This window comes from Bufo bufo, chromosome 1, assembly GCF_905171765.1.
Source record: "Bufo bufo chromosome 1, aBufBuf1.1, whole genome shotgun sequence".
Taxonomy (NCBI): Eukaryota; Metazoa; Chordata; class Amphibia; order Anura; family Bufonidae; genus Bufo; species Bufo bufo.
The window spans coordinates 476,262,802-476,290,674 of NC_053389.1; the positions used below are offsets into that span (position 1 = coordinate 476,262,802).

At 40.7% G+C, this 27,873-nt stretch overlaps 1 protein-coding gene across 12 annotated transcripts in view; it reads right to left on the reverse strand.

The window, feature by feature from the left end:
- Window positions 1–27,873, reverse strand: part of GRIP1 (glutamate receptor interacting protein 1) — a 534,361-nt gene that overhangs the window by 86,493 nt on the left and 419,995 nt on the right. For all 12 annotated transcript variants that reach the window (XM_040409512.1, XM_040409451.1, XM_040409503.1 and 9 more), the window contains 3 exons: window positions 14,763–14,846; window positions 9,549–9,624; window positions 7,536–7,681 (listed from right to left, as the gene is read on the reverse strand). In XM_040409512.1, the coding sequence (XP_040265446.1) occupies window positions 7,536–7,681; window positions 9,549–9,624; window positions 14,763–14,846 (306 nt within the window). The remainder of the gene's footprint in view (window positions 1–7,535; window positions 7,682–9,548; window positions 9,625–14,762; window positions 14,847–27,873) is intronic.

The following is a 27,873-nucleotide window of genomic DNA, read 5'->3' on the forward strand; positions in this document are numbered from 1 at the left end:
GGCAGTGTGTCATTCCACAGCAAAGGCAGGATTTAAGCGCTCATCACGAGGCCTCCATATTTGAAACCTGACCATTGTGGGATCCTAACCTGGATGAGTCACTAAAGACGTTACACGTTTCCAGTCCGTAGCATTCCAGGTTTTTAGTTCACGACACCACACAAATGAAGGCAACACTGGCTAGCCATCAGTGGCAGGACACCTAATGGGCATGAAACAAATGTTCTGCTAAGTGCCTGGGAATGGTCTGGGTAGAGACAGGAGTGTGTAATGAAGGTGCCATCTGTGTATGGATGGTGGACAACAAAACTGCTCATGTTTTTTGGAGGATCAAATGATCCTCTCTACTAGTAGTCCCTCTGGGCAATCTTCTGAATGCCCTCACGCAATCACTGATCCCAACACCTTCCATCACCTAGGTGAGAACTGCCTACATGACAAGCAATTCATCAAAATGACCATACTGCTTCTCTCAGTCCAACAATGCACACCCTCTCAAAGTCTGTCAACTGGGCAAAATGTCTTTAATGGGTCGTAGAGGCATGTCTATCAGTCAACGATCTCACCAAGAGGTACACAAAAGTAGCAAACATAGCCTCTGAGAGCCTTTTTATAGAACAGTAGGGGAAGCAATTTGTGGCAAGACCTATTGTCTAATCAGACTACATCAGTAATCCTTTACATATCTGCCTGAGACAGATATGTCAAGTTTAGCAGCAATCCAACATTTCTATCTGGATGTGTTATTTATTTAAATATATATATTTTTTTTTTTAAATGGGTGTATTAGGCTATGTAGTTTGTCAAATTAAACCATTAATCAGCCAAAACAACCCCAAAGACATAATCATAAAAAACAACCCAAAAGACATAATCATAAATTACTCATCTCAGATCACCATATAACTAGTAATATTTCTAAAAAGACATTTGGTAATTTTAGATAACATTTGTTTCACTTCTATAGAGATATTGCTATTTTTGCAAGTGACAACAGAAGGATCAATAATGGTTCAGTGTCTCAATCCTTTTCGAATATTTGCTATACACCAGTCCTGTGGAGCAGATCCACTAAAAGACATCTCCTGTAGACACATGATCTGTTAGCGCATAAGGACTTCCTAAGCATCACAGAGGGGTCCCCATTCAGGAACCTCCTCTGTGAGGTAGAACTGCTAGCAAATAGACTGGAATGGACTTCATTCATTTAAATGTTCCCATGTAATACTTTATTAAGGAAAATGTATAGCCACCAGCAACTGCCCCTGTTACAATCAGCTGTTTGCCAGGGGTGTGACGATCAGCAGCTTCAATTTAAAAGGTAGAGAGGAAATACAACCACATACAAATGTAGATCAGCTCACTACCTGCTTGCATTTGTAGTGCACAGAGAAGGCTTTGCACGGATTGGTTACTGGGTCAGCATCATAAAGAGATAGCTCTCCAGCACATTGGAAACCATAAAAAACACAAGTGGTGTGCACAACTCATAAAACTGCTTCTGCATTTCAAACCCAGTGTGGGTTCTTAATCATAGTATGAACTATACACCGGACACAGTCACATTTAAATTACATAGGTGTGGAACTAACTCTTCACCTGACGGGTAATGAGTGTGATGTTCAATACAATCTCCATAAAAATGTATCTACTTCACTTGAGGGGTTTCTTTGCATCAAAGAGTCATATAGGTGTATCTTCGTGGAGATCTTATTAAACATCAGAATTATTCCCCCATGGCTATGAAAAGCAGGGGATGAGTTGGTTACACCTCTATGTAATTTAAAAGTCACAGTATTCAAAATGCCTGACAAGATTCTCTGGTCTGATGAAAACAAGGAAGGTCATGTCCTTGAGTAAGGACTTGAACCCAATTAAACATCTCTGGAGAGACCTGAAAATGGCTGTCCACCAATGGTCCCCATCCAACCAGACAGAGCTTGAGAGGATCTTCAGAGAAGAATGGCAGAACATTCTCAAATACAGGTGTGCAAACCTTCATACCCAAGACAACTGGAGGCTGTAATCGCTGCCAAAGGGGCTTCAACTAAATCTTGAATAAAGGGTCTAAATACTTGTGGCAATGCAATATTTTAGATTTTTCTTTTCAATAAATTAGCAAAGATTTTGAACATGGGGAAACTTCAGCTTTTTTTATTTTTATTTTAGAACAAGGCTACAACCTAACAAAATGTGAAAAAAGTGAAAGGGTCTGGAGACTTTCCAAATGTATTTTCTGAAGACACATTTCCTTTAAGTACAGTACAAGAAAATACATTTCTTAACCTCTGTGACATTAAGACTCTCCAGTGAAATAATTTCTATGCATCATATTCTACTTCTTCCAACTATAAGCTACATAGTGCTGCCATTGGTTTCAAAGGACTTTTACTTAGATTTTTATTATCAGAAATTACTAAGAAAAAACTAAAGTATAATAAGCATGTGATCAGAAGATCCCCCCCCCCCCAATGTATTGCCTGAACTGCCACTGAATAGTTATTTTCTTGATACAGCCTTAGACAGCCCCATGTACATGCCCAGCAATGATAAACTAACAATCTAAAATAAGGTAGTATAGACACAAGTTCTTCTTATTCTAAAGGATATCAGGTGGTGCTAGCTATCAACCAAAGCCCCATGGACATGTTAGAGCCATATACGCAGTGCCGTACTAAGGAGCTGTAAGCACTCTGTGAGTCACCATATGGCACTCTATAATGAAGATATTCATCCCTAGATATGGTGTTCAGTGGAGCATACCACATTTTTCTTCCAATTGGATATGTTAAATGTAATTAGACAGGAAAATCCTCTTTATGTCTCCATATGAAATCAGAAGCTGTAAACGGCACAAAAAGCCACTTACTAATATTCATGTATTACAGCCTTAGCCCTGATGTCCCAAACTGATCAGCACCTCCTTTTTTTATCACAGTTTGCTCCCCTGTGTTCACTGTGCTGTGGGTCCCACATAGCCTTTGTCCATCACATTGTGCACATCACAGAAGACTAGCACTTGCATTGCCATCCCTAGTGTTATTCAATGGAGGCCACTGATAGGTCTGGCGACGTGTCCCTCCATCAGTGGTCAGGTTGTCACCAGAGCACAGTGAAGACAGCAGAACAGGTAAACAAGCAGGGGGTGCTGCTCACCGGGGAACATTGGGGCTAAGGGTACGGCCACAAGGTCTGGTTCCTTGATGCATTTTTGGAAGTAAAAATGGCTTATTGTAATGTTTACTGTAGCATATTTCCAAAAGTTATGTAAAAGTGGACAACCTCTTGAGGTACAGTAGGGCTTGATAAAAGTCTGTGGGTGCAGTTTCAAGGCTCCTTATAACTCAGAGGTTGTAAAGAACTATTATATACTTGTGTGCATGAGGTCTAGGTGACATATAAATTAAACAGTAGGATGAAGGTAAAAAGGCTGGTATGTACACATCTGGCACATTGCTGGGCTCTCGCGTGTAAGGTTGGATCAGGGTAATATATTTTTAAATGAATTCCTAAATTGAAGCTGAAAATACTGGCCTGGACTCTGGATCCTATAAGGTCTCCTTCTGTAATTATACCACAACAGCATACTTGTATTTTATAGCACAATTCACATGCTCCATTGGAGATGCAGTTAAATTGAATAGAGACAGTACATTGTGCATGGTTATAGATCACTTAGCAATGTTGCAATTAATCCTGCCCATAAAATTAATAAAATGTCACTCTTGAATTATTTGTCCTTGGTGAACTGGTAAAGGCCGCTATCTTTATTACAGGGCTTAATTTTCTTCTTTATGGGATTAACAGAAGTCACAACTAATAAAGCATATTTACTTTATATTAATAGGTGTAGTAGGATTTTCAAGGGAACCTGTAACTCTCTTCTATGAGAGCAGAATGCTGCAGTGACAGGCATGCAGATTTCAGCCGTGTCTCTTATGTATATGGAGCTCGGCCAAATTGTGGTCTGTCAATGCCATGAGGCAGAATCCTGGCGTATTCACAAGATGTGCCCCCACCCACACTCACTGTTATTAATGGACAGATTTCTTCCTATGTCCAGTAATAAGGAACCACCCAAGTCTTCACTTTGGGGGACATTTATCAAAACTGGGGTTCCCATATGCCACTCTTGATCCCCTGTGCGCCAAAGTAAGATGCGTTTAATTTATATAAAGGAACATGCTTCGTAATAAATTAGCCGTAACTCTGCCCCAACTTGTACCAGGGCCTGGTGTAAATTAGAGCTATAACGTATGCCAGTTTGCAGTAAAAGTTATAGTAAATCCAGTGCGTTGTGAAAGGCTCCGCCGCATCCCACTAAACGCCGCCCGCCCTTGTCTTACCACTTCAGAAAAGTGTCGAGAAGTGACTTTTTTTTAATGTCACAATAGTGGTGTAAGATTTTAATGAATGTTCCCGTTTATTTCTATAGAGTACCTTCAAGCCATCCTATCTCTGCGTAGAAATAACCTACTCTAAAATATTTCCCATTTTTAACGTTCATTAAAGGATATTTTATATTTTCTTCTGTAAAGTCTCCATTAAGGTCTCTGGCTAAGAGATGATAACTCTGTGAGCTGTCATATTATAGGTACTTTTATAGGACTGGCAGAAAAAGGCAAGGTAGGGAGGCTCAACACTTAGGATGAACGGATAGCGGTGGGTTCACTGCTAATTGGGTCACTCACCCAATTAAGAAAATGAAATATATAGCAAAGAAAAGCAGGCGACACCACCTTCTGGAATAAGCGTGGAACTGTGGAAATACTCTTTGGAATATTTATTCAGAGATATCACACATATAAAATGGCCAATATAATGAAATAAAATACACTAAAACATTCAATTACAATAATACACTGAATAAAAACAATTGAATAAATAAGGAAGTGGTCTCCTAAAATAATGTCACATGAGATAAATTGCGGCAGAGAGCTGTAAAAATCCACCTGTAAGTGTTTTCCAAATAGGACTGTCTCTGTGAGACTCTTACCGCTCTATAGTCCCGATGTATATGGTAAACTTCCACGGAGCGGTGGAGAGGTGTTATCACCAGAACCCTGGACGCTGGATATTGAACAAGCGTGCAGCTTGCAGTATGTAGTCACACGTCGGTGCAGGATACAGACACCGGAGCGCAGGACGCTGAGTGCTGAATGTTCAGCTCGGAGGGCGTGCTCTCAGTCAGGTGATCCTATGCAAATGAATCAGATGTTCTGATCAGCTGATAGGTATCGCCCAATCACGTACTGCTCAGGTCCTTGTACCAAAGGTCACTAGGCACAGCGTCAATCCAGGTCCTAAAATTGCAGTGTTGGTGGATAATATTTAGAGTGTAAATACTCTTTGTCCACGGGATCTTTCGTACTTGGGGTCCGGACCAAAAGGTCTCAATGCAGAATTAGAAGTATTCGGTTTTCTATAGGGTGCCTGGGACCGACGTGATATCAGGGTAAGCTGTCTTTTGTCTAGCACCCTGGTCTCCCCTTGCTCCCAGGCATCACTATATCTACAATGAATGAATAAAATGAATAAAATGAATAAAAAGAATTTTTTCAGCAAAAAATTTTTTCTGCAAAATAAGTTTTTGGGGCAGAAATTTCGGCTGAATAAATATATGAAATTATATATATATGGTATTTTCCCTGTTGAACAACTATATGACTATGTTCTGTTGAAGTTTGAGAAACGCATGTGTGCATATGAGAATGATAAAAAACGTACAGGAAGTGCATGTGTGCATTGAGATCTATTTTGGCAATGCTATGAGGGCAATGCAATGAAAAAACGCACAAGAAACGCATGTGTATATATGAAAATGAAAAAACGCACAGGAAATGCATGTGTGTATTGAGATCTATTTTGGCAATGCTATGAGGGAGTTGTGTGAATATTATTGTATTGGTAATTTATTGGTACTCTTATAGATACGCGAAAAGAAAATGTACATATATTCTATGTAATGTTTTTGACACAAACTTATGTTTTTATTATGTTTGTCTCCATGTTAGTTTTCATTTTATAATCCACTCCATGTTTTTAGAATACAACCCATGATTCAGTGGGTCTTAACCTGAACACAGGTTGTATGAATGATTTTAATCATGCATCCTATATAATGTTTGAAAGAGCGCAGTCTGGTAGCTACTGAGGAAGAGGCAGGAGGCCTCGAAACGCGTCTAGCGGACTACGCAACTTTCATATCTAGTACTGGTCCGGACCCCAAGTACGAAAGATCCCGTGGACAAAGAGTATTTACACTCTAAATATTATCCACCAACACTGCAATTTTAGGACCTGGATTGACGCTGTGCCTAGTGACCTTTGGTACAAGGACCTGAGCAGTACGTGATTGGGCGATACCTATCAGCTGATCAGAACATCTGATTCATTTGCATAGGATCACCTGACTGAGAGCACGCCCTCCGAGCTGAACATTCAGCACTCAGCGTCCTGCGCTCCGGTGTCTGTATCCTGCACCGACGTGTGACTACATACTGCAAGCTGCACGCTTGTTCAATATCCAGCGTCCAGGGTTCTGGTGATAACACCTCTCCACCGCTCCGTGGAAGTTTACCATATACATCGGGACTATAGAGCGGTAAGAGTCTCACAGAGACAGTCCTATTTGGAAAACACTTACAGGTGGATTTTTACAGCTCTCTGCCGCAATTTATCTCATGTGACATTATTTTAGGAGACCACTTCCTTATTTATTCAATTGTTTTTATTCAGTGTATTATTGTAATTGAATGTTTTAGTGTATTTTATTTCATTATATTGGCCATTTTATATGTGTGATATCTCTGAATAAATATTCCAAAGAGTATTTCCACAGTTCCACGCTTATTCCAGAAGGTGGTGTCGCCTGCTTTTCTTTACTTTTATAGGACTGTCACATTGCTTCCCTCACATAGATTGGGGGTAAGTAGATCTGATGAAACAGTGAAAGAGCAGCCTGGCACTGAGTGATTTGAATTTGACATATTTGTCTGCACTGGAAAACAGCATAAAAGTGGTTGTCCAACCTTTTTTAAGTGATGGCATATCCTCAGGCCATCACTAGCTGATTGCTGGGGGTCTGGCCCCCCCCCCCGCTGTTTAGCTGATAAGTATAGCTCCATCACAGGGAGCAGTGCTGTATGATGAGCGCTATCTTCTACAATGTTGACAGTGCAATATATTTCCAGCTCCGACCTCCAGCGGTGGAGCTACACAGAACAGCTGATCGGTGGGTGTGCAGAGTACTGGACTCTTGCTGATCAGCTAGTAATGGTCTATCACGAAGACAGGCCATCACTTCGAAATGGCTGGACCACCTCTTTAAAGGGGTTCTCCAGAATTAGAGCAGTGCCACTCCTATCTGTGGGCTACCTGTGGAATTGCTGCTCTCTTCCATTGACTTCAATAGAGATCAGCTGCAATACCAAACATAACCCCCTCATTGTGCAATCACTCTGTACTTATACAGATATTATTCTGCATGCAGAGTTTAAAAATCAGTAAGCAGCAATAGTAGGAATTAGGCGTACCCATGACGGAGACATCAAATTCGAGAAGTAAGGTTGCTTCTTGGCCGCACTGCTTAAGAATACTCATGGCTTCGGCGTGTGTTGCTCCATGGAGGCGAATTCCATCCACGCTCAGCAATCTGTCCCCTGGCTTGATTGTGCCTTCTCTAGAAGAGGATGAAAAAAGCAACCCTTATTAATTTGATGTAATGTGGTTTAGAAATAATTGCCACTCATACAAAATGATTCATTTACAATGTCCATGACATCAATCCTACTTGTCCATACCCTTAACATTTACCTTGACAGTTATCAAGCTCTAGGTCACGGCGGAGAATCACTAATGGAAAATCCGCTGCTTATTACTAACTAATGAAGAGCAAGTGAACCATTGCCGGGCTAAGCTTTATACAGTAAACTTCAGTAAAAGGTAAACTCCAGAATCCAGACTGGACCCTTGGTATGTCCAGTATGCTATATAACTGCACTATAGTTATGAAATGCAGAGTACACGTCACGTCATATAATCATATACCTATATTACAAAATGTCTTCACATGAGCCAAGCTCTACCAGTGACAAATATGTTGTGTGACAAGTCACTGGATATTTGTGTTAAACAGGTCAAATACATCCAAGGATGCCACTTTAAGAGCTTTGTTAGGCTGGGTTTACATCATGTTTTGTCATACGTCCAACACACAAAAAAAACAACGTATACATTAACGGATGCCTGAGACAAATCCCATAATGGGACATCTGTCACCATAGAGTTCCATTGTAAATAAAAAAGTATATGCCAACAGATGCCTCAGACAGAGGTCAAACTGTGGCTCTTGTCACCATAGAGTTCTATTGAAAAAAAAACAAAAAAACAGAGTATACGTGATTGTATACTTTTTTTTCAGCACTCTGCACGATGAGAAAGCATAGTGTACCACGATTTTCCATCCTGCAAAACTCCATTGTAAAAAAAAACATATACGTTAACGTATATTTTGTTATATATATATTTTTTACAATGGAACAGTATGGCATCTGTTTGAGGCATCTGTTAATGTATACTTTTTTTTACGTACGTTAAACTAATGCCGCAAATGTGATGTGAACCCACAGGGTAGTATGATTGACAGATGTCCACCAATAGTTTTATCATTTATAACTGATGCTTTTCTCCATTTGCACTTGTTATGGAAGCCTTGGATATTAGATTATGAAGTGATAAGGTCAGAAAACACTTGGTACACACAGCACTGTTAATAAATAAAAGCGCTATACAGTATGTGGTTATACCACATTGATACAATAAGATCACTAAAAGGGTTTTCCGAGATCTTTTTACTGATGACCTATCCTCTGTACAGATTATCAGTATCTGATTGGTAGGGGGGTCTGGCACCAAGGACCCCTGCCGATCAGCTGTTTGAGAAGGCACCATCGTTTGCATTAGCGCCGCAGTCCTCTCTCTGCCCACCAAGCACAGCGCCGTCAACACAGTGCCTGTGCCTTCTCGAAAAGCTGATCAACGGGGTCCCAGATCTCAGACCCCCACCGATCAAATACTGATCACCTATTCTGAGGACAGACCGTCAGTAAAAAGATCTCGGAAAAACCCTTTAAGAGCACTGGATATGCTGAAAAACAGACCAAGAAAGTATCATACATTGCTAGGGAGGGAGCAGGCAACAGGCATGCAGTTTGTCACATAGTATTTGACAGAAAGTTTCAATTAATTTTTTTATTTAATCAGCCTGGTTGTCTGAGAATTTTTGAATAATGTTAAGTATTGTCACCATATGTCACTGCGTCTCGGATTGCTTTGACATTGTAAAATCCGGTGGTAATAGCTGACAAGGAATGTACAAGAGAGCAATAAGCATCCCCTGCAGATCTTTTTGTCTGGGCTTCTTTTAATACATAGTAAGGACTTTTATATTCATCATATTTGCTTAGAGCATTTGATGCATAGCTTATCTGCTTGTGTGCCAGAGCAACCCAGATCCATCTGTATTGCCATAGAAAGATGTATTGTACCTGTCAGCTGGTCCTCCAGGTCTAACGCAAGTTATTACAATAGGACGAGATTTATTTCTATCCTCATGTGCTCCTCCTGGAAACAAGGAAACAGAATACACTTATTGCTCAAAGCACATACACATCCCGCTCCCTGCATAGCTTGAAGAAAATAAGTCTCAGCCAGTCTACACAAAGATCATACTCTGGCTTCCAAATCTAAAACATGAAAGATTACGGTTTGGATGTCTTCTGCCAAAAAATAAAAAATAAAACATTCTATAAAAGGTCACTAGAAAGAAATGAGAAATGTCCATAAAGGCTGATAGAAGGTACAGAGTACAATAATATATAGGATAGCACAGTAGCTTATGCCTCATCCACACAGTCAGTGTTCGGTCAGTGATTTCCACCAGTGATTTGGAGCCTTAACCAGGTGCGGCTCTAAATACAGAACAGCTGCAGATCTTTCCCTTAGACCAAGGGGAATTTAAAGTGGCCCTGGAAAAAAAAACTTAAAGTGGCCCCATGTTGAAGGGGGGTCCAAATTGACAGAAGGCAGGGCAACACAAGTAGGCTGGATCAGCAGTAAAACAGCACAGAATACCATTCCACCAGAACCATATACCAGAGAGCAGCACAATATACTGCCCCAAAAGCTGTCCCTCTATGGTGGCCATGAACAGCGCCATTTTCTGTCCTGCAGGCCATAGGAGTTGAATTCAGGTGGGTATGTGCAATTGTTGGCCGGGTACCCGAGTACCTGATTCTCACAGCGTTAATTATCACCGATAGCTCATTATGTACCCAGCCAGCCGCAGAGAGGAGGGCTTGAGTGGCCCCTGGGCATCGGCCCACCTGGAAATTTCCCTGTAAGGTCTATGTTTATACCTCATCTCTGTGGAGGCTCCAATCCTGGTTTTGGCTCACAATCACTGATGGAAATCACTGACATGTGAATAAGGCATCCTACTGGATAGATAGACTAATGCATAATGTTGGATTCAATTACATAATAGGCAGCTGTATTTCTGTCTAGTCAAGGTTTCCTGCAGATATCTAGGTAACTTCACTGTGCTTAGGAAATTCAGTGTAATGAGAGTTGGTTATATATAGGTGTATCCTCCCTTAACCTCTCTCTTGGCTCAAGATTTGTATACAGAGACAAAAGGCAAAGGATGACAAAGGCTCTCATGTTAAAAAAATACACCTGTGACCAATGCCATCTGTCAGTCATTCGTCACTCATAGACACTCAGATTTAAAAAGCTATACATTTAACATATATGTCTTTTTACTGGATGGTGTGTATGAATTTGTGTCTACTGGGCCCCCAACATGCAAAATAATTTCAAGTTTGTGGCTTACAATAGTGCCAGTTGTTGAAGTGCAACCATTAAGCGTATTGTGCCATTTGAAGTGACTGCAAGAATTAAGCATGCTGTGCCTCTGTGTGAAAAAATAATAAAGTCATCTTCTGGTTCAAAAGTCATCTTCAGGTTCACCCCCCTTGACTTTTTTTTGTATTTTGTTACATTACAGTCTTAAGTTCAATGTTTTGTTAATCTGAATTTTATGTGATGGATCAGAACACAATAGTCTAAGTTGGTGAAGTGAAATGAGAAAAATATATAAATAAAACTATTGTTTAGAAATAGAAAACAGAAAATTGGCATGTGCGTATGTATTCACCCCCTTTGTTAGGAAGCCCATAAAAAGCTCTGGTGCAACCAATTACCTTCAGAAGTCACATAATTAGTGAAATAATGTACACCTGTGTGCAATCTAAGTGTCACATGATCTGTCATTACATATCCACACCTTTTTTGAAAGGCCCCAGAGGCTTCAACATCTAAGCAAGAGGCATCACTAACCAAACACTGCCATGAAGACCAAGGAACTCTCCAAATAAGTAAGGGATAATGTTTTTGAGAAGTACAAGTCAGGGTTAGGTTATAAAAAAAAATACCCAAATCTTTGATGATCCCCAGGAGCACCATCAAATCTATCCTAACCAAATGGAAAGAACATGGCACAACAGCAAACCTGCGAAGAGACGGCCGCCCACCAAAACTCACAGACCGGGCAAGGAGGGCATTAATCAGAGAGGCAGCACAGAGACCTAAGGTAACCCTGGAGGAGGTGCAGAGTTCCACAGCAGAGACTGGAGTATATGTACATAGGACGACAATAAGCTGTACGCTTCATAGAGTTGGGCTTTATGGCAGAGTGGCCAGAAGAAAGCCATTACTTTCAGCAAAAAACAAAAAGGCACGTTGTGAGTTTGTGAAAAGGCACGTTGTGAGTTTGTGAAAATGCATGTGGAAGATTCCCAAAATGTATGGGGAAGGTGCTCTGGTCTGATGAGACTAAAATTAAACTTTTCGGCCATCAAAGAAAACGCTATGTCTGGCGCAAATCCAACACATCACATCACTCAAAGAACACCATCCCCACAGTGAGACATGGTGGTGGCAGCATCATGCTGTGGGAATGGGACTGGGAAACTGGTCAGAGTTGAGGGAAAGATGGATGGTGCTAAATACAGGGATATTGTCACGAGGGTGTCAAGAGCCACGTCTGACTCCGTTATACCCAGGGTCAGGAAGTCGCAGCGGGTGGCTGCGTGCTCTATGTCTAAAGACAGTGCTGTTTATTAATGGTAGCTTTCTGGGTTTGCCTTGCAATCCTTTTTGGCTCACTCAGGGATCCGTAGCTTCTCCTCCTCAGCTGTTTCTTGTCCAGCAATCCCAACCTCCTTATATTCCCATCTCTCACTTCTCTGGTTGCCAGATATAGAGCTTCCTGCCTGGACTTCTATACTGACCCACTGGAGCTGTGTAGCTGTGTTCCCTGGTTGTTGTTCCAGAACGTTACCCTCCGGATCCCTGTTGGGCCTTGGTGGTCTGCTGTTGTCGCCCACCTGGGATTATATGTTTGTCTGTATTGTCTGTCCTCTCCTTGGTGTTTTCCTCTTAGTGTCAGTGGTGCGGACTAGTGATCCCACCGCCCCGTTCACTACATAGGGCTCATCTTAGGGAAAGCCAGGGTTTAGGCACGTGATCGGCGTACGGGTGAGGAACCCGTCTAGGGACGTCAGGGCAGTCAGGTGCCAGCCGCAAGGTGAGTCAGGGGTCACCATCTTTCCCTCTCCCTTGGACAGGGCCTTCCCATTTCCCTCCCTTTGCATGATGCCGGTCATTACAGATATTCTTGAGCAAAACCTGTACCACTCTGTGCGTGATTTGAGGCTAGGACGGAGGTTCACCTTCCAGGAGGACAATGACCTCAAACACACTGCTAAAGCTACACTTGAGTAGTTTGAGGGGAAACATGTAAATGCGTTGGAATGGCGTAGTCAAAGCCCAGATCTCAATCCAATAGAAAATCTGTGGCCAGACTTTAAAGAGGACCTTTCACCGATTCTTACCCTATGAACTAACTATACAGATATGTAGAGCAGCACCCGGGGATCTCACTGCACTTACTATTATCCCCGGGCGCCGCTCCGTTCTCCTGCTATGCCCTCCGGTATCTCCGCTCACTAAGTTATAGTAGGCGGAGATACCAGTCCCTAAGTTATGGTAGGCGGAGTCTGCCCTAGCGCTGGCCAATCGCAGCGCAGAGCTCACAGCCTGGGAGGTTATTTTCTCCCAGGCTGTGAGCTCTGCAATGCGATTGGCCAGCGCTAGGGCAGACTCCGCCTACCATAACTTAGGGAACGGAGATACCGGAGGACATAGCAGGAGAACGGAGCGGCGCCCGGGGATAATAGTAAGTGCAGAGAGATCCCCGGGCGCCGCTCCACATGTATGTATACTTAGTTCATAGGGTAAGAATCGGTGAAAGGTCCTCTTTAAGATTGCTGTTCACAAGCGCAAACCAACTTGAAGGAGCTGGAGCAGTTTTGCAAGGAGGAATGGGCAAAAATCCCAGTGGTAAGATGTGGCAAGCTCATAGAGACTTATCCAAAGAGACTTGGAGCTGTGATTGCTGCAAATGGTGACTCTACAAAGTATTGACTTTAGGGGGGTGAATAGTTATGCACATTGACTTTTTCTGTTATTTTGTCCTATTTGTTGTTTGCGTCACAATAAAAAAAAAAAACATCTTCAAAGTTGTGGGCATGTTCTGTAAATTAAATGATGCAAATCCTTAAACAATCCATGTTAATTCCAGGTTGTGAGGCACCAAAAATACAAAAAAAAGTCAAGGGGGGTGAATACATTTGCAAAGCACTGTAAATCAAAATTAATCTAGAAAGAAAGAAGTGTTGTCATAGGTAGGGATGAGCAAACTTCTGTTTTCAAGTTCGGAGTACAAGGTTCAGATTATCTAAGAATTCCGTTATGGATTCAGCTACCACGGACCATAAGTTATGGAATCCATAATGGGATTTTTAGTTTACCTGAAACTTGTACGCCGAACTTAAAAACAGAAGTTCGCTCAACACTAGTCATAGGCACAGTGCCTCAGATGCACAGTTGACAATGGTCATGCAGTTGCTCAGCATCTGGAGTATGGTACAGAAGTAACACAACACACACTGTTTGCACATTCTATACGGTTTCCCAAGGGAACATTGTTGGTGTGCCCTTTTAACACTGCATTGTTTTGCAGGCAATTCCGGATGAGCTCATTTGTACACATGTTGCCTACATTTTCACGCTTCTGAAAATTGCTAACAGGTAGCTAAAGTGTTTTCAAATGCTGTGCAAAATTAGTTTCTTATCATTTAATGAAAATCTAAGGAAATTTCTACCTGGTAGTAAATTATCTTAAAAAAAATATTGTTTTAAGTCTTCAGCAAAGAATAGCGTGGATATGGATTTAGCAGTCTAGCGAGTGATGAAAGGCTCCAAAACAGACCATAGAAAACAAGCTTAGAGGATTCAAAGGATATGCAGCTTTCATCATGTGTAGCAAAATAATACAGGAAAATGTAATTTACCATCACGTTAGAGACCTTTGGAAAGGCTAGTGGGGAGATGCACGGAAGAAAAAAAATGACAAACACATGTAATACATTTCCTCCAGGCCCCTCCACTCTTGATGTGCACAGCGGCGGTTAACCGCAGAGTGTGCATACTGTAGGGATAGGTAAACAGCAAAATATGACTTCTACCCTGATATCACCACTTCTTTAAAATGTTGTTTTTTGAAATTGAAAACACAAAGAAATAATTTACCTTTTCATAGGGATCAATATGATATTGATTTCCAGAATGTAACTTACCTCGTATTACAAATCCAAATGTGTTACCTTCTTTGTGAAGAGTCACCTCTACCGTTCGAAAAATCACCCCTGATCCTTGTATTGCTGAGAGGGAAACAGAACAAGACACAAGGCTTTATATTATGCCACAAATAGAGTGGACTTATTATATATATATATATATATATATATATATATATATATATATATATATACACCGTATATATAATTGAACATACATACTGCCCTAGCATTTATTTCCTGTTAATTATATAATGCCAACATATTCTAACAGTGCTGTACAGAGATGTGGATTAACATCAGTTAAATTATCCCTGATGATCAATTTCATAAGAAGCCAATTAACCTACTGCACCTTGTGTGGGAGAACAATGGAGACCAAGACACCATGAAAACACAGGAAGAACATACACATTCCTTACAAATGTTTCTATCTGTCTGTATCCAACACTTATCAGCTTGTCTGTCTATCCATCTAATATCTATTTATTTTATCTATTTAATATCTCATATATATCTATTGATCTATGTACAGTGGGGGAAATAATTATTTGACCCCTCACTGATTTTGTAAGTTTGTCCAATGACAAAGAAATGAAAAGTCTCAGAACAGTATCATTTCAATGGTAGGTTTATTGTAACAGTGGCAGATAGCACATCAAAAGGAAAATCGAAAAAATAACTTTAAATAAAAGATAGCAACTGATTTGCATTTCATTGAGTGAAATAAGTATTTGAACCCCTACCAACCATTAAGAGTTCTGGCTCCCACAGAGTGGTTAGACACTTCTACTCAATTAGTCACCCTCATTAAGGACACCTGTCTTAACTAGTCACCTGTATAAAAGACGCCTGTCCACAGAATCAATCAATCAAGCAGACTCCAAACTCTCCAACATGGGAAAGACCAAAGAGCTGTCCAAGGATGTCAGAGACAAAATTGTAGACCTGCACAAGGCTGGAATGGGCTACAAAACCATTAGCAAGAAGCTGGGAGAGAAGGTGACAACTGTTGGTGCGATTGTTCGAAAATGGAAGGAGCACAAAATGAACATCAATCGACCTCGCTCTGGGGCTCCACGCAAGATCTCACCTCGTGGGGTGTCAATGGTTCTGAGAAAGGTGAAAAAGCATCCTAGAACTACACGGGAGGAGTTAGTTAATGACCTCAAATTAGCAGGGACCACAGTCACCAAGAAAACCATTGGAAACACATTACACCGCAATGGATTAAAATCCTGCAGGGCTCGCAAGGTCCCCCTGCTCAGGAAGGCACATGTGCAGGCCCGTCTGAAGTTTGCCAATGAACACCTGAATGATTCAGAGAGTGACTGGGAGAAGGTGCTGTGGTCTGATGAGACCAAAATAGAGCTCTTTGGCATTAACTCGCTGTGTTTGGAGGAAGAAAAATGCTGCCTATGACCCCCAAAACACCGTCCCCACCGTCAAGCATGGGGGTGGAAACATTTTGCTTTGGGGGTGTTTTTCTGCTAAGGGCACAGGACAACTTATTCGCATAAACGGGAAAATGGACGGAGCCATGTATCGTGAAATCCTGAGCGACAACCTCCTTCCCTCTGCCAGGAAACTGAAAATGGGTCGTGGATGGGTGTTCCAGCACGACAATGACCCAAAACATACAGCAAAGGCAACAAAGGAGTGGCTCAAGAAGAAGCACATTAAGGTCATGGAGTGGCCTAGTCAGTCTCCGGACCTTAATCCAATCGAAAACCTATGGAGGGAGCTCAAGCTCAGAGTTGCACAGAGACAGCCTCGAAACCTTAGGGATTTAGAGATGATCTGCAAAGAGGAGTGGACCAACATTCCTCCTAAAATGTGCGCAAACTTGGTCATCAATTACAAGAAACGTTTGACCTCTGTGCTTGCAAACAAGGGTTTTTCCACCAAGTATTAAGTCTTTTTTTGTTAGAGGGTTCAAATACTTATTTCACTCAATGAAATGCAAATCAGTTGCTATCTTTTATTTAAAGTTATTTTTTCGATTTTCCTTTTGATGTGCTATCTGCCACTGTTACAATAAACCTACCATTGAAATGATACTGTTCTGAGACTTTTCATTTCTTTGTCATTGGACAAACTTACAAAATCAGTGAGGGGTCAAATAATTATTTCCCCCACTGTATCTATCTAATATCGATCTCATATCTATCTGATATATATCTATCCATTTATCTATGTATCTATCCAATATCTAACTGATATATATCTATTTATTTATCTAACTAATATCTATTTATCTTATCTAATATCTATTTATCTTAGATATTTAATATCTCATATATATCTATTGATCTATGTATCTATCTAATATCTATCTCATATCTATCTGATATATATCTATCCATTTATCTATGTATCTATCTATCCATCTAATATCTATCTATCTATCTATCTATCTATCTATTTATCTATCTATCCCATATATATCTATATATCTAACTATCTACCTCTATCTATCTGCATTGCTAAAATACTATAGTAAAGTAAAAGATAGGATCTTGGAATCTGTCCAACTTAATTTCCAAGTTTTTATTATTTCTCTTAGTAATATTTATAACTTATCTAGAACTAGCCTCTTACACAGCGGTATATAAAAATTCAATGCAGGTAACATACAAAAATTGTGGAATATTTTCCTGCTGCTAAAATACAACACTGGAAAGGTCAAAGCAGTAAAGCATTAAACTCCAAGTATAACAAAGGTCAGCAATAACCGTGAGAAAGAAGTTCTGAGAACACTGACTCCAACTCAGGGAAATGGACGCATCTATGAAGCAGGGAGCCGCAATATTACCACTCCCAAGGGTCAAAATGAAACCTAAAGGGGTATTCCTATCTCAGGCATATTGTCAGTATATGCCATAAATATCTAATAAGCGGTGTTCCATTTCTGTAACAATACAAAGAATGGGGTTTCACAGTTTTTTCCTATTTGGTAGCTACAGGAAAAATATATAGTCAAGGTGGCCTTGCACAAGTGAGGCTATCTCCCTTGGGGTGTGTCAGAATTGTGGAAACAGTCAAAAACTTTCCATGCCCTATAACAAGGTCAGTAACCTTCAGCTGTTCATGGAACTCCCCTAGAAGTGAATGGAGCATGCTGGGAGTTGTAGTTTGATAACAGATGGGGTGTTGGAAATGGCTGACTCCCGCCCTATAAACCACAATGGAGTGAGCCTGAACAGAGAATAGCCCCAGATATGAGGGTGCCAGAGATGGTTGGGGCAACACAGAATTGATTCACGAGTGGCAAGCTGTTTATCAATGGTGTAAAGTATTAAGAGGTTGATGGGTTGTTTTATAGCCAAGTGTGATCTGAATGGAAAAGCAAAAGTCTTGATAAAATGTTCAAATATTAGAGTAGTCTCCTAGACATTGCTCCCAGTTGGCCAGAATCCCACTGATGGGGGCAACACCCCGAAACAGCGGTCTGTGGATGGATAACTGGCTTAGGTCTTCCCCTGTCACATCCTTAAGGCTTGTAAAAAAGTTGGATCTTGACATAGGGCCACCATATATGGTGGAATTGGTGATCTCTATAAAGGGGACACCCCTTTGCTTGGTTTTCCTTCCCTGGAGGGATATCTGGATTTCACTGTGTTGAAGACCCATAACAGGGGGGTCCACATTTTTATATTTTTTTGCATATTACTGTTTCCAAGGGAGCTTTACACTTTGGATTTCTGGGTTGAGACTCTTTAATGAGGCTCCACTGTGTTTTTTGTAGTTGGTCTCCCTAAGATCAGCTTTTGTTTTATTCAAATATTAAAGCCACTGTACATATCTGGCAGGGTACTTGTGAGTGGAGTCGTTTTTTTGTACTATTGTATTTTCTATGGTCGTTGGGTAGAGACCAAATCCTGTCACTCAATGAGGGCGTGTAGTTTAGTCAAAGTGGTGCAAAGATATAAAAAGAGCAAGTTATTGGATAGGAAATACTGTACAGCTATCACAAAAGACTAACCAAAGCTATCAAAGTAATATCTAAACCAAAGCAATAGAAGCAGGAGTTCATGCAGGACCTAAGCATTCACATGTTGCAGTCAAATCATATTTTGTCATGATTATTGAGGCAAAATGCAGTGATAGGGAAAAAATAGTGACATTTTGCAATATTCGCAAATGGGTAAAACACAACGCAATTTAATGGCTAATTGTGAATATACCCTTAAAGGGGTTCTGTACCTTTTTATTACCGATGATCTATCCTTTGGATAGATCATCTGCATCTGATCGGCAGTTCGACACCCAGGACCCCAGCCGATCAGCTGTTGGAGAAGACAGCAGCGCTCATAGTAGCGCAGTGGCCTTCTCGTTGTTACCCGCAGACCAGGGACCTCACTCCAATGGGGCTGAGCCGCGGCCAAGCCAGTGATAGTAGTCAAATGTTTCTTCACACATTATACATAGGCAGCCCTAAACACTAGAACTACACAGGAAATAATGAGCTCCTACACTCAAAAAACATATCACCTACTGTATGTTCATATTTTGTGCCACACCACTCTTCAATGCATTTGACACCGACATGTCACACCAACCTTTTAGAAAAGACAATGGGGGTCATCTACAAAATGTGTACACCAGTTTTTTGGTATACAAAAGTCACCAATTTTTGCTCGAACAGTAGAAGTGATGGGTCCACCACAGCCTAATACATATACAATTAATTATGCCAGAAAACTGGCGTAAATTATCACTGAAAGCTATGTCGGCTTCTAGTTGGCGTTGATTTCAGTTTCTGGCGCACAGACAGCACAGATGTGCCTCTTAGCAACTTAGAAGTATCATACTCCGGTAGCCTTTTTATCATCTACCTTCAGCTGACAGTCTAATGTATATGGGGAGCTGTCGATTCTCCCCTGACAAGACAATGACGGGGAAGAGAAGAATCGGGCGACGTAAATATTATCCCCGATCCTTTTGTTCTCCCCGGAAATAAGCGGCCTTCTGAATGGTCTGGCAGCAGCTTTCTCCCCTCTCACCATTAAATACACATACACTTTTGGTCAAGCTGAATGTACAGTATATGGTGGAGCCGGGAGGGAGACAGAAGAGAGAGCTGTCAATCATTGACCGTTTATCTGACCGCTATTGAATGAGTATGGCCACCCTGTTTAGACTGGTGTGTAGAATGCCAGTTTAAGTAAACAAGCCCCAATGTACTAAAAGGATAGATTAATTAATTATACTCTTTACACAGGCACAAGCTAGCCAGATGTTCATAGTAATATTGGACTAGAATAATGCCTAGCAAATTACAGACTAGACAGAAGCCAATGGGCCATTACCATAGGCTTCCATGACACTTGATGGTAATGCTAATGCAGAAGGCTCATTTACAACTATATGGTGAATTACAACAAAAAGAATGGCTGGCTCACAGTAATTTGCATGTGTCTTTACTTAATTAACAATTCATACAATACATAAAAACATTTATGAAAATTAATGAATTAATTTAGTAATCCTGGTCATTTAAATGCGGAGCTCAAGCATATATAAAAAATTGAAAATATCCACACAAAACAAAAGGTTGTTCATATATTAATTAGGGCATATAGTTGGATGATATCGAATTATTGTTCATTTTGAATTATTCAATCACGTAATGCTCTTGATGAATAATAAGTTAGGAGCACGTCCTTATATTGTATCCACCAACTTGCTTCAATTGTACTACCGATTAGTAGTATGTCAGTGAAGCACTTAGTTTGACCACACTTTGTCGCACTATGTCCATATACTGGCTTCAGTTACACTACTAGTTAGTAGTTAGTATATCAGTGGAGCGCTTACTTAGTCCACACTTAGTTACACTGTGTCCGTGTGCTTGCTTCAGTTACACTACTAGTTAGTGGTTAGTGTGTCAATGAAGCGCTTAGTTTATCCACATTCTCGTGCATCAAAGTCATCGGTATATGTATACTGTATTAGTGTGGCATTTGATTAAGGCTCAATCGATTAATCTTTTCTTTCTCCCGGCCTGTTAGTGTGATTGCTCGCTGTGTTGTTCTCTGCTGGGTTAGCGTGGTTCCCAGCAATGCTGTTCTCCGTTGAGCCTCTTCTGGCGCATGCGCTCTGAATTCACCGGAACGCCAATGATCAGCCGGGGAATATCTTCGCAATCTTACTTATAAATCACCGTCCACACTGCCCTTGGTGACGGTTTGTACAAGGGCAGTAGTACAATTGAAGCAAGTTGGTGGATACAATATAAGGACGTGCTCCTAACTTATTATTCCTTAAGAGCATTACGTGATTAAATAATTCAAAATTAACAATTTGATGCCATCCAACCATATGCTCTAATAAATATATGAACAACCGCTTTTTTGGGATATTTTAAATTATTTATACATGCGTGAGCTCCGCATTTAAAGGACCAGGATTACTAAATTAATTCATAAATTTTCATGTATTAATTTTAGTAAATGTTTTTATGTATTGTATGAATTGTTAATTAATTAAAGACACATGCAAATTACTGTGAGCCAGCCATTCTCTTTGTTGTCATTACGGTGTATGTTTGGCTGAAAGGTGGTCAGCAGGCCAGGCTCCAGATTAGCTGGTGAGCGTCCCCCAGTCTGATAGTATTTTATATGGTCAATTAGACAAGTTTCATTCACAATTCTGGTAGTAATTCATCTGTACATTAAAATTCTGTATATATAGTATAGTACCTTATTGTACGGAGGATTGAGTACATTTATCCAGGAAAACTGTATTTTTCTTCTATTTTATCTAAAATGTGAACATTATTCAGTGACCTTTCCATCAATGGAAAGATAATTCTAGTGGACCTTTCGTTCTTTCCCACCAAAACCCACACAATTAAAAAAACTATACTTATACTGTATCGGTGAGATATTACAAAATTTGGATAATTATTCTTGTTTGATGGTTAAAATACCTATAATAGGACCTGTTCAATCCTACTGAAACACTGTACACAGTATATGGTGCCAATACAGCACACACAATACAGCGAAACTTGGAAAACAAAGTGCCAAATTGGAAAACATATGTATTCTTTATTGACCCACTGACTTGTTGACTCATCATGTCTACTCCATCATTCAGGCTGTGTACAGAACAGAATATTAGGCAGAGTACAGAATACATCAGTCATAGGGGGAGACTTATCAAAACTGGTTTATAGGAAAACTGCCTTAGTTTTCCATAGCAGCCAATCAGATTCAACATTTCATTTATAAGAGCTCCTTTAGAAAATTAAAGGTTGAATCTGATTGGTCGCTATGGGAAACTAAGCCAGTTTTGCTTTACACCAGTTCTGATAAATCTAGCTCATAGTACTTGGTAAGTACCTGCTTATTCCTACTAGTGTGGTTTATTGGATATAGAACAGTACTATTATACCTTGTATCCGACATGGCACTGATATATGGTAATTGGCATCATACAGGGCTCTAACTAGCTTGGCTGCCTATGGAGCTTGTACAAAATAATTGTTAGCTGAAAGTACAGGACTTCATGCATGACAATGGAGGAATGAACCATAGTTATAAAAAACACTCGAATTATCATAATGATAGCATGACAGAATTTATTAACTAGCCTCAATTTAATTATCAACCAGTAAAGCCTGGAAGTATCATTATTGGACATGCTGGAAAATGAGTATGAAAACTGCCTGAAATGGGGTCTGTAACAATACAACTAGATCTGTGATGACCAGAACCAGTGGCAGGATCTGGCAAAGTACTATATAGCCTTGCATATCCAAAAGTGTATAATTACTTTGACCACCTGAGTTTAGTATCTTAGCATCTTCATGAAGAAGGTTTGTTAGGGTTGGTTCACAACACGTTTTTCCCATCCATTGAACATATACAAAAAAGTATACATTAAATGGATGCCTCAGACAGATGCCATACAGTGACACCCGTTCACCATAGAGTTCCATTGTAAAAAAAATATATATACTTTTTTTTTACCGGACTCTGCGTGATGTGCAGATTTTTTTTGCCTTGGGTGGCAAGCTCTTTTGCCACCCAAGGCAAACCTTACATGCCCCAACACCATTAATCAGATTATTCCAAAGGTGTGGAGCGGTTCTCTTCTCCCTGGCTGTGAGCGCATCCAATCAGAGCGCATCGCTCATAGCCAGGGAGGAGCTCATTCTCCCCGGCTAAAAAAAAAAAAAGTGCGATGACATCAGTGGGGGCCGCCCTATAAGATAAGACCCTAATTAGACTAGGGCTTAACAGATGAAAGGTCCTCTTTAATGTACCTAAGGTTGGTGGAGGTCCCTGGGAGGAGGGTCCCCCCATAATTTTAACTGTGCATTCACGACTGTTAATGGGTACACATTTTTGTTGGTCTTACCGACAAAATTGTGTAGCTAATTAACAATCTATGTGTAAAAATCTCACCCACATGGTTTTCTGGAACTAGACCCTTAGACCAGGGATCAGCAACCTTCAGCATAATAGCTGCTGTGTAACTACAACTCCCAGCATGCATACTTGCTTAGTTGTGCTAGTAACTCCCACAGAAGCACAGAAGTGAAAGGAGGGTTCTGGGAGTTGTAGTTTCAGAACAGCTGAAGTGCCGGAAGTTGCTAATCCCTGCCTTAGACAGCTATGCTGTTAGATAGGCAGCAGTCTGTAATGATGTGGAAGTGAATAACGGAAGAGAACTTGTATTTTATTCATTTCAATTCCTGTTAGTTCTGAGCTTTGAAGTCAAGGAGGCGGTCCGATCAGTGGTTGACAGCCTTCTCTCTATGTCCGTATATATAGATAGCCGTTAATCATTGATAGGACCTCCTCCTTCACGCCAAAGCCCAGAATGTGCAGCAATTTAAATGAATTAAATACAAGTTTTGCTGAATCTTTTCCCACAAAACTATCGCCCTCAGAGGTAGACTGGCCATAGACCCTACAGGGAATTTTCCCAGTGGGCTAATGCCCACAGGGCCACTCGGACACTCCTCACTGCCGCTGGCCAGGTACATACTACTGGGAGACCTATAGGGGTCATTATTAGGGATAGTCCAGGCAACACGGTGAAATTACTTCTATGGGAGAGTTTTCTAGACATGCTCTGTGACCTGTGCAGAGGTCATTGTACAAGAAAGAATAGATACGCATTGATAATCACCTATTGTGAATAGTAGATCCTGCCTTATCTATACACAGAGGTGATATCATTACAGGCAGAATTCAAATGACAGATAAGCAGGTAAATGCCATAAAGTGATCTGTACATACGGACCAAGAAGTGGTTCCTATTATTAGGCTTATTAACCAGTGCGAAAACTGCAGGATTTTATGTTTTGTTTTTTAAATATAGATATTGACATGGAAAATGAAAAATAACATCAAAAATTCTTTGAAAATATGTTAAACATACAAATGTGATTTAAACAATAGATAATTTTCTGATGACACAGTCCCTTTAAACCTCAACCATCCTCCTCCCAAACATCAAGATACTCCAGAGTACACATAAGGCTACTTTCACACTCTCGTTTAGTGCAGATCCATCATGGATCTGCGCAGACGGATCCGCACCGATAATACAACTGCATGCATCCGTTCAGAATGGATCCGTTTGTATTATGTTTAACATTGCCAAAACGGATCCATCTTGAACACCATTGAAAGTCAATGGGGGGGGGGGGTGGATCAGTTTTCTATTGTGTCAGTGAAAACGGATCCGTCCCCATTCACTTACATAGAAACATAGACTGTGTCGGCAGATAAGAACCATTTGGCCCATCTAGTCTGCCCAATATACTAAATACTATGGATAGCCCCTGGCCCTATCTTATATAAAGGATGGCCTTATGCCTATCCCATGCATGCTTTACTCTCCTCCACTGTATTTGCAGCTACCACTTCTGCAGGAAGGCTATTCCATGCATCCACTACTCTCTCAGTAAAGTAATACTTCCTGATATTACTTTTAAACCTTTGCCCCTCTAATTTAAAACTACAAACCGGATTCCAAAAAAGTTGGGACACTAAACAAATTGTGAATAAAAACTGAATGCAATGATGTGGAGATGGCAAATGTCAATATTTTATTTGTAATAGAACGTAGAGGACAAATTAAACGTTTAATCCGAGTAAATGTATCATTTTAAAGGAAAAATACGTTGATTCCAATTTTCACGGTGTCAACAAATCCCAAAAAAGTTGGGACAAGTAGCAATAAGAGGCTGGAAAAAGTACATTTGAGCATAACGAAGAGCTGGAAGACCAATTAACACTAATTAGGTCAATTGGCAACATGATTGGGTATAAAAAGAGCTTCTCAGAGTGGCAGTATCTCAGAAGCCAAGATGGGTAGAGGATCACCAATTCCCACAATGTTGCGCAGAAAGATAGTGGAGCAATATCAGAAAGGTGTTAGCCAGCGAAAAATTGCAAAGACTTTGCATCTATCATCATCAACTGTGCATAACATCATCCGAAGATTCAGAGAACCTAGAACAATCTCTGTGCGTAAGGGTCAAGGCCGTAAAACCATACTGGATGCCCGTGATCTCCGGGCCCTTAAACGACACTGCACCACAAACAGGAATGCTACTGTAAAGGAATTCACAGAATGGGCTCAGGAATACTTCCAGAAACCATTGTCAGTGAACACAATCCACCGTGCCATCAGCCGTTGCCAGCTGAAACTCTACAGTGCAAAGAAGAAGCCATTTCTAAGCAAGATCCACAAGCTCAGGCGTTTTCACTGGGCCAGGGATCATTTAAAATGGAGTGTGGCAAAATGGAAGACTGTTCTGTGGTCAGACGAGTCACGATTCGAAGTTCTTTTTGGAAATCTGGGACGCCATGTCATCCGGACCAAAGAGGACAAGGACAACCCAAGTTGTTATCAACGCTCAGTTCAGAAGCCTGCATCTCTGATGGTATGGGGTTGCATGAGTGCATGTGGCATGGGCAGCTTGCATGTCTGGAAAGGCACCATCAATGCAGAAAAATATATTCAGGTTCTAGAACAACATATGCTCCCATCCAGACGTCGTCTCTTTCAGGGAAGACCCTGCATTTTTCAACAAGATAATGCCAGACCACATTCTGAATCAATCACAACATCATGGCTGCGTAGGAGAAGGATCCGGGTACTGAAATGGCCAGTCTGCAGTCCAGATCTTTCACCTATAGAGAACATTTGGCGCATCATAAAGAGGAAGGTGCAACAAAGAAGGCCCAAGACGATTGAACAATTAGAGGCCTGTATTAGACAAGAATGGGAGAGCATTCCTATTTCTAAACTTGAGAAACTGGTCTCCTCGGTCCCCAGACGTCTGTTGAGTGTTGTAAGAAGAAGGGGAGATGCCACACAGTGGTGAAAATGGCCTTGTCCCAACCTTTTTGGGATTTGTTGACACCATGAAATTCTGATTCAACATATTTTTCCCTTAAAATGGTACATTTTCTCAGTTTAAACTTTTGTTCCGTGATTTATGTTTTATTCTGAATAAAATATTAGAAGTTGGCACCTCCACATCATTGCATTCAGTTTTTATTCACGATTTGTATAGTGTCCCAACTTTTTTGGAATCCGGTTTGTATGTCCTCTTGTAGCAGTTTTTCTTCCTTTTAAATATTCTCTCCTCTTTTACCTTGTTGATTCCCTTTATGTATTTAAAAGTTTCTATCATATCCCCTCTGTCTCGTCTTTCTTCCAAGCTATACATGTTAAGGTCCTTTAATCTTTCCTGGTAAGTTTTATCCTGCAATCCATGTACTAGTTTAGTAGCTCTTCTCTGAACTCTCTCCAAAGTAACAATATCCTTCTGGAGATATGGTCTCCAGTACTGAGCACAATACTCCAAATGAGGTCTCACTAGTGCTCTGTAGAGCGGCATGAGCACCTTCCTCTTTCTACTGGTAATGCCTCTCTCTATACACCCAAGCATTCTGCTAGCATTTCCTGCTGCTCTATGACATTGTCTGCCTACCTTTAAGTCTTCTAAAATAATGACCCCTAAATCCCTTTCCTCAGATACTGAGGTTACATTGTGTGTCAGGACGGATCCGTTTGCCTCCGCATCGTCAGGTGGATACCAAAATGCTGCAAGCAGCGCTTTGGTGTCCGCCTCCAGAGCGCAATGGAGGCGGAACGGAGACAAACTGATTTATTCTAAACGGATCCTTATCCATTCAGAATGCATTAGGGCAAAACTGATCCGTTTTGGACCGCTTGCGAGAGCACTGAAACGAATCTCACAAACGGAAATCAAAACGCCAGTGTGAAAGTAGCCTAAGCCACAAGCCTGTGTGGGTCCAGATTATGCTATAGATTTATTTTTCACCTTTCATTGTTCTTTTTAGAGAGAGAGAGAGAGAGATATGTGATAGATAGATAGATAGATAGATAGATAGATAGATAGATATGGAATAGACAGATAGATAGATACTGTGCATTTGGAAAGACTTCAGACACTTTCACTTTTTTCAGATTTTGTTATGTTGCAGGCTTATGCTAATATGAAAACATCAAGTTTTCCCCCATCATTCTGCACTCAATACCCCATAATAAGAAAGTGAAAGATAATTTTAGAAATGTTGGCAAATTTTTTAAAAGGAAAATTCTGCATGGGCATAAGTATTCAGACCCTTTACTATGACACTTGAAATTTATCTCTGGGGGCCTTCTGTTTTTCTTGATAATACTCGAGATGTTTCTACACCTTGATTGGAGTCCACCTGTGGTAAATTCAGTTGGGCATGATTGGAAAGACACATTCTTGTCTATATACAGTATACAAAAACCAAGCGATGAGGAGAAAAACACTGTGGAGTAAAGCTCAGAAACAGGACTGTGTTTAGGCACTGATCTGGAGAAGTTTACAAAAAATTCTGCTGCACTGAAAGTTCCCAAGAGCACAGTGGCTTCCATAATTCTTAAATGGATGAAGTATGGAACAACCAGAACTCTTCCTAGAGCTGGTCACCCGACCAAGCTAAGTAAGAAAGGTGACAAAAGATCCTGTGTGCAGATGTGAGAAACTTCCAGACTGCTGTACTCCAGACTTCCACTGCTGTACTCCATCAATCTGGGCTTTTTGGCACACTGGCCAGAAAGAAGCCTCTCCTCAGTA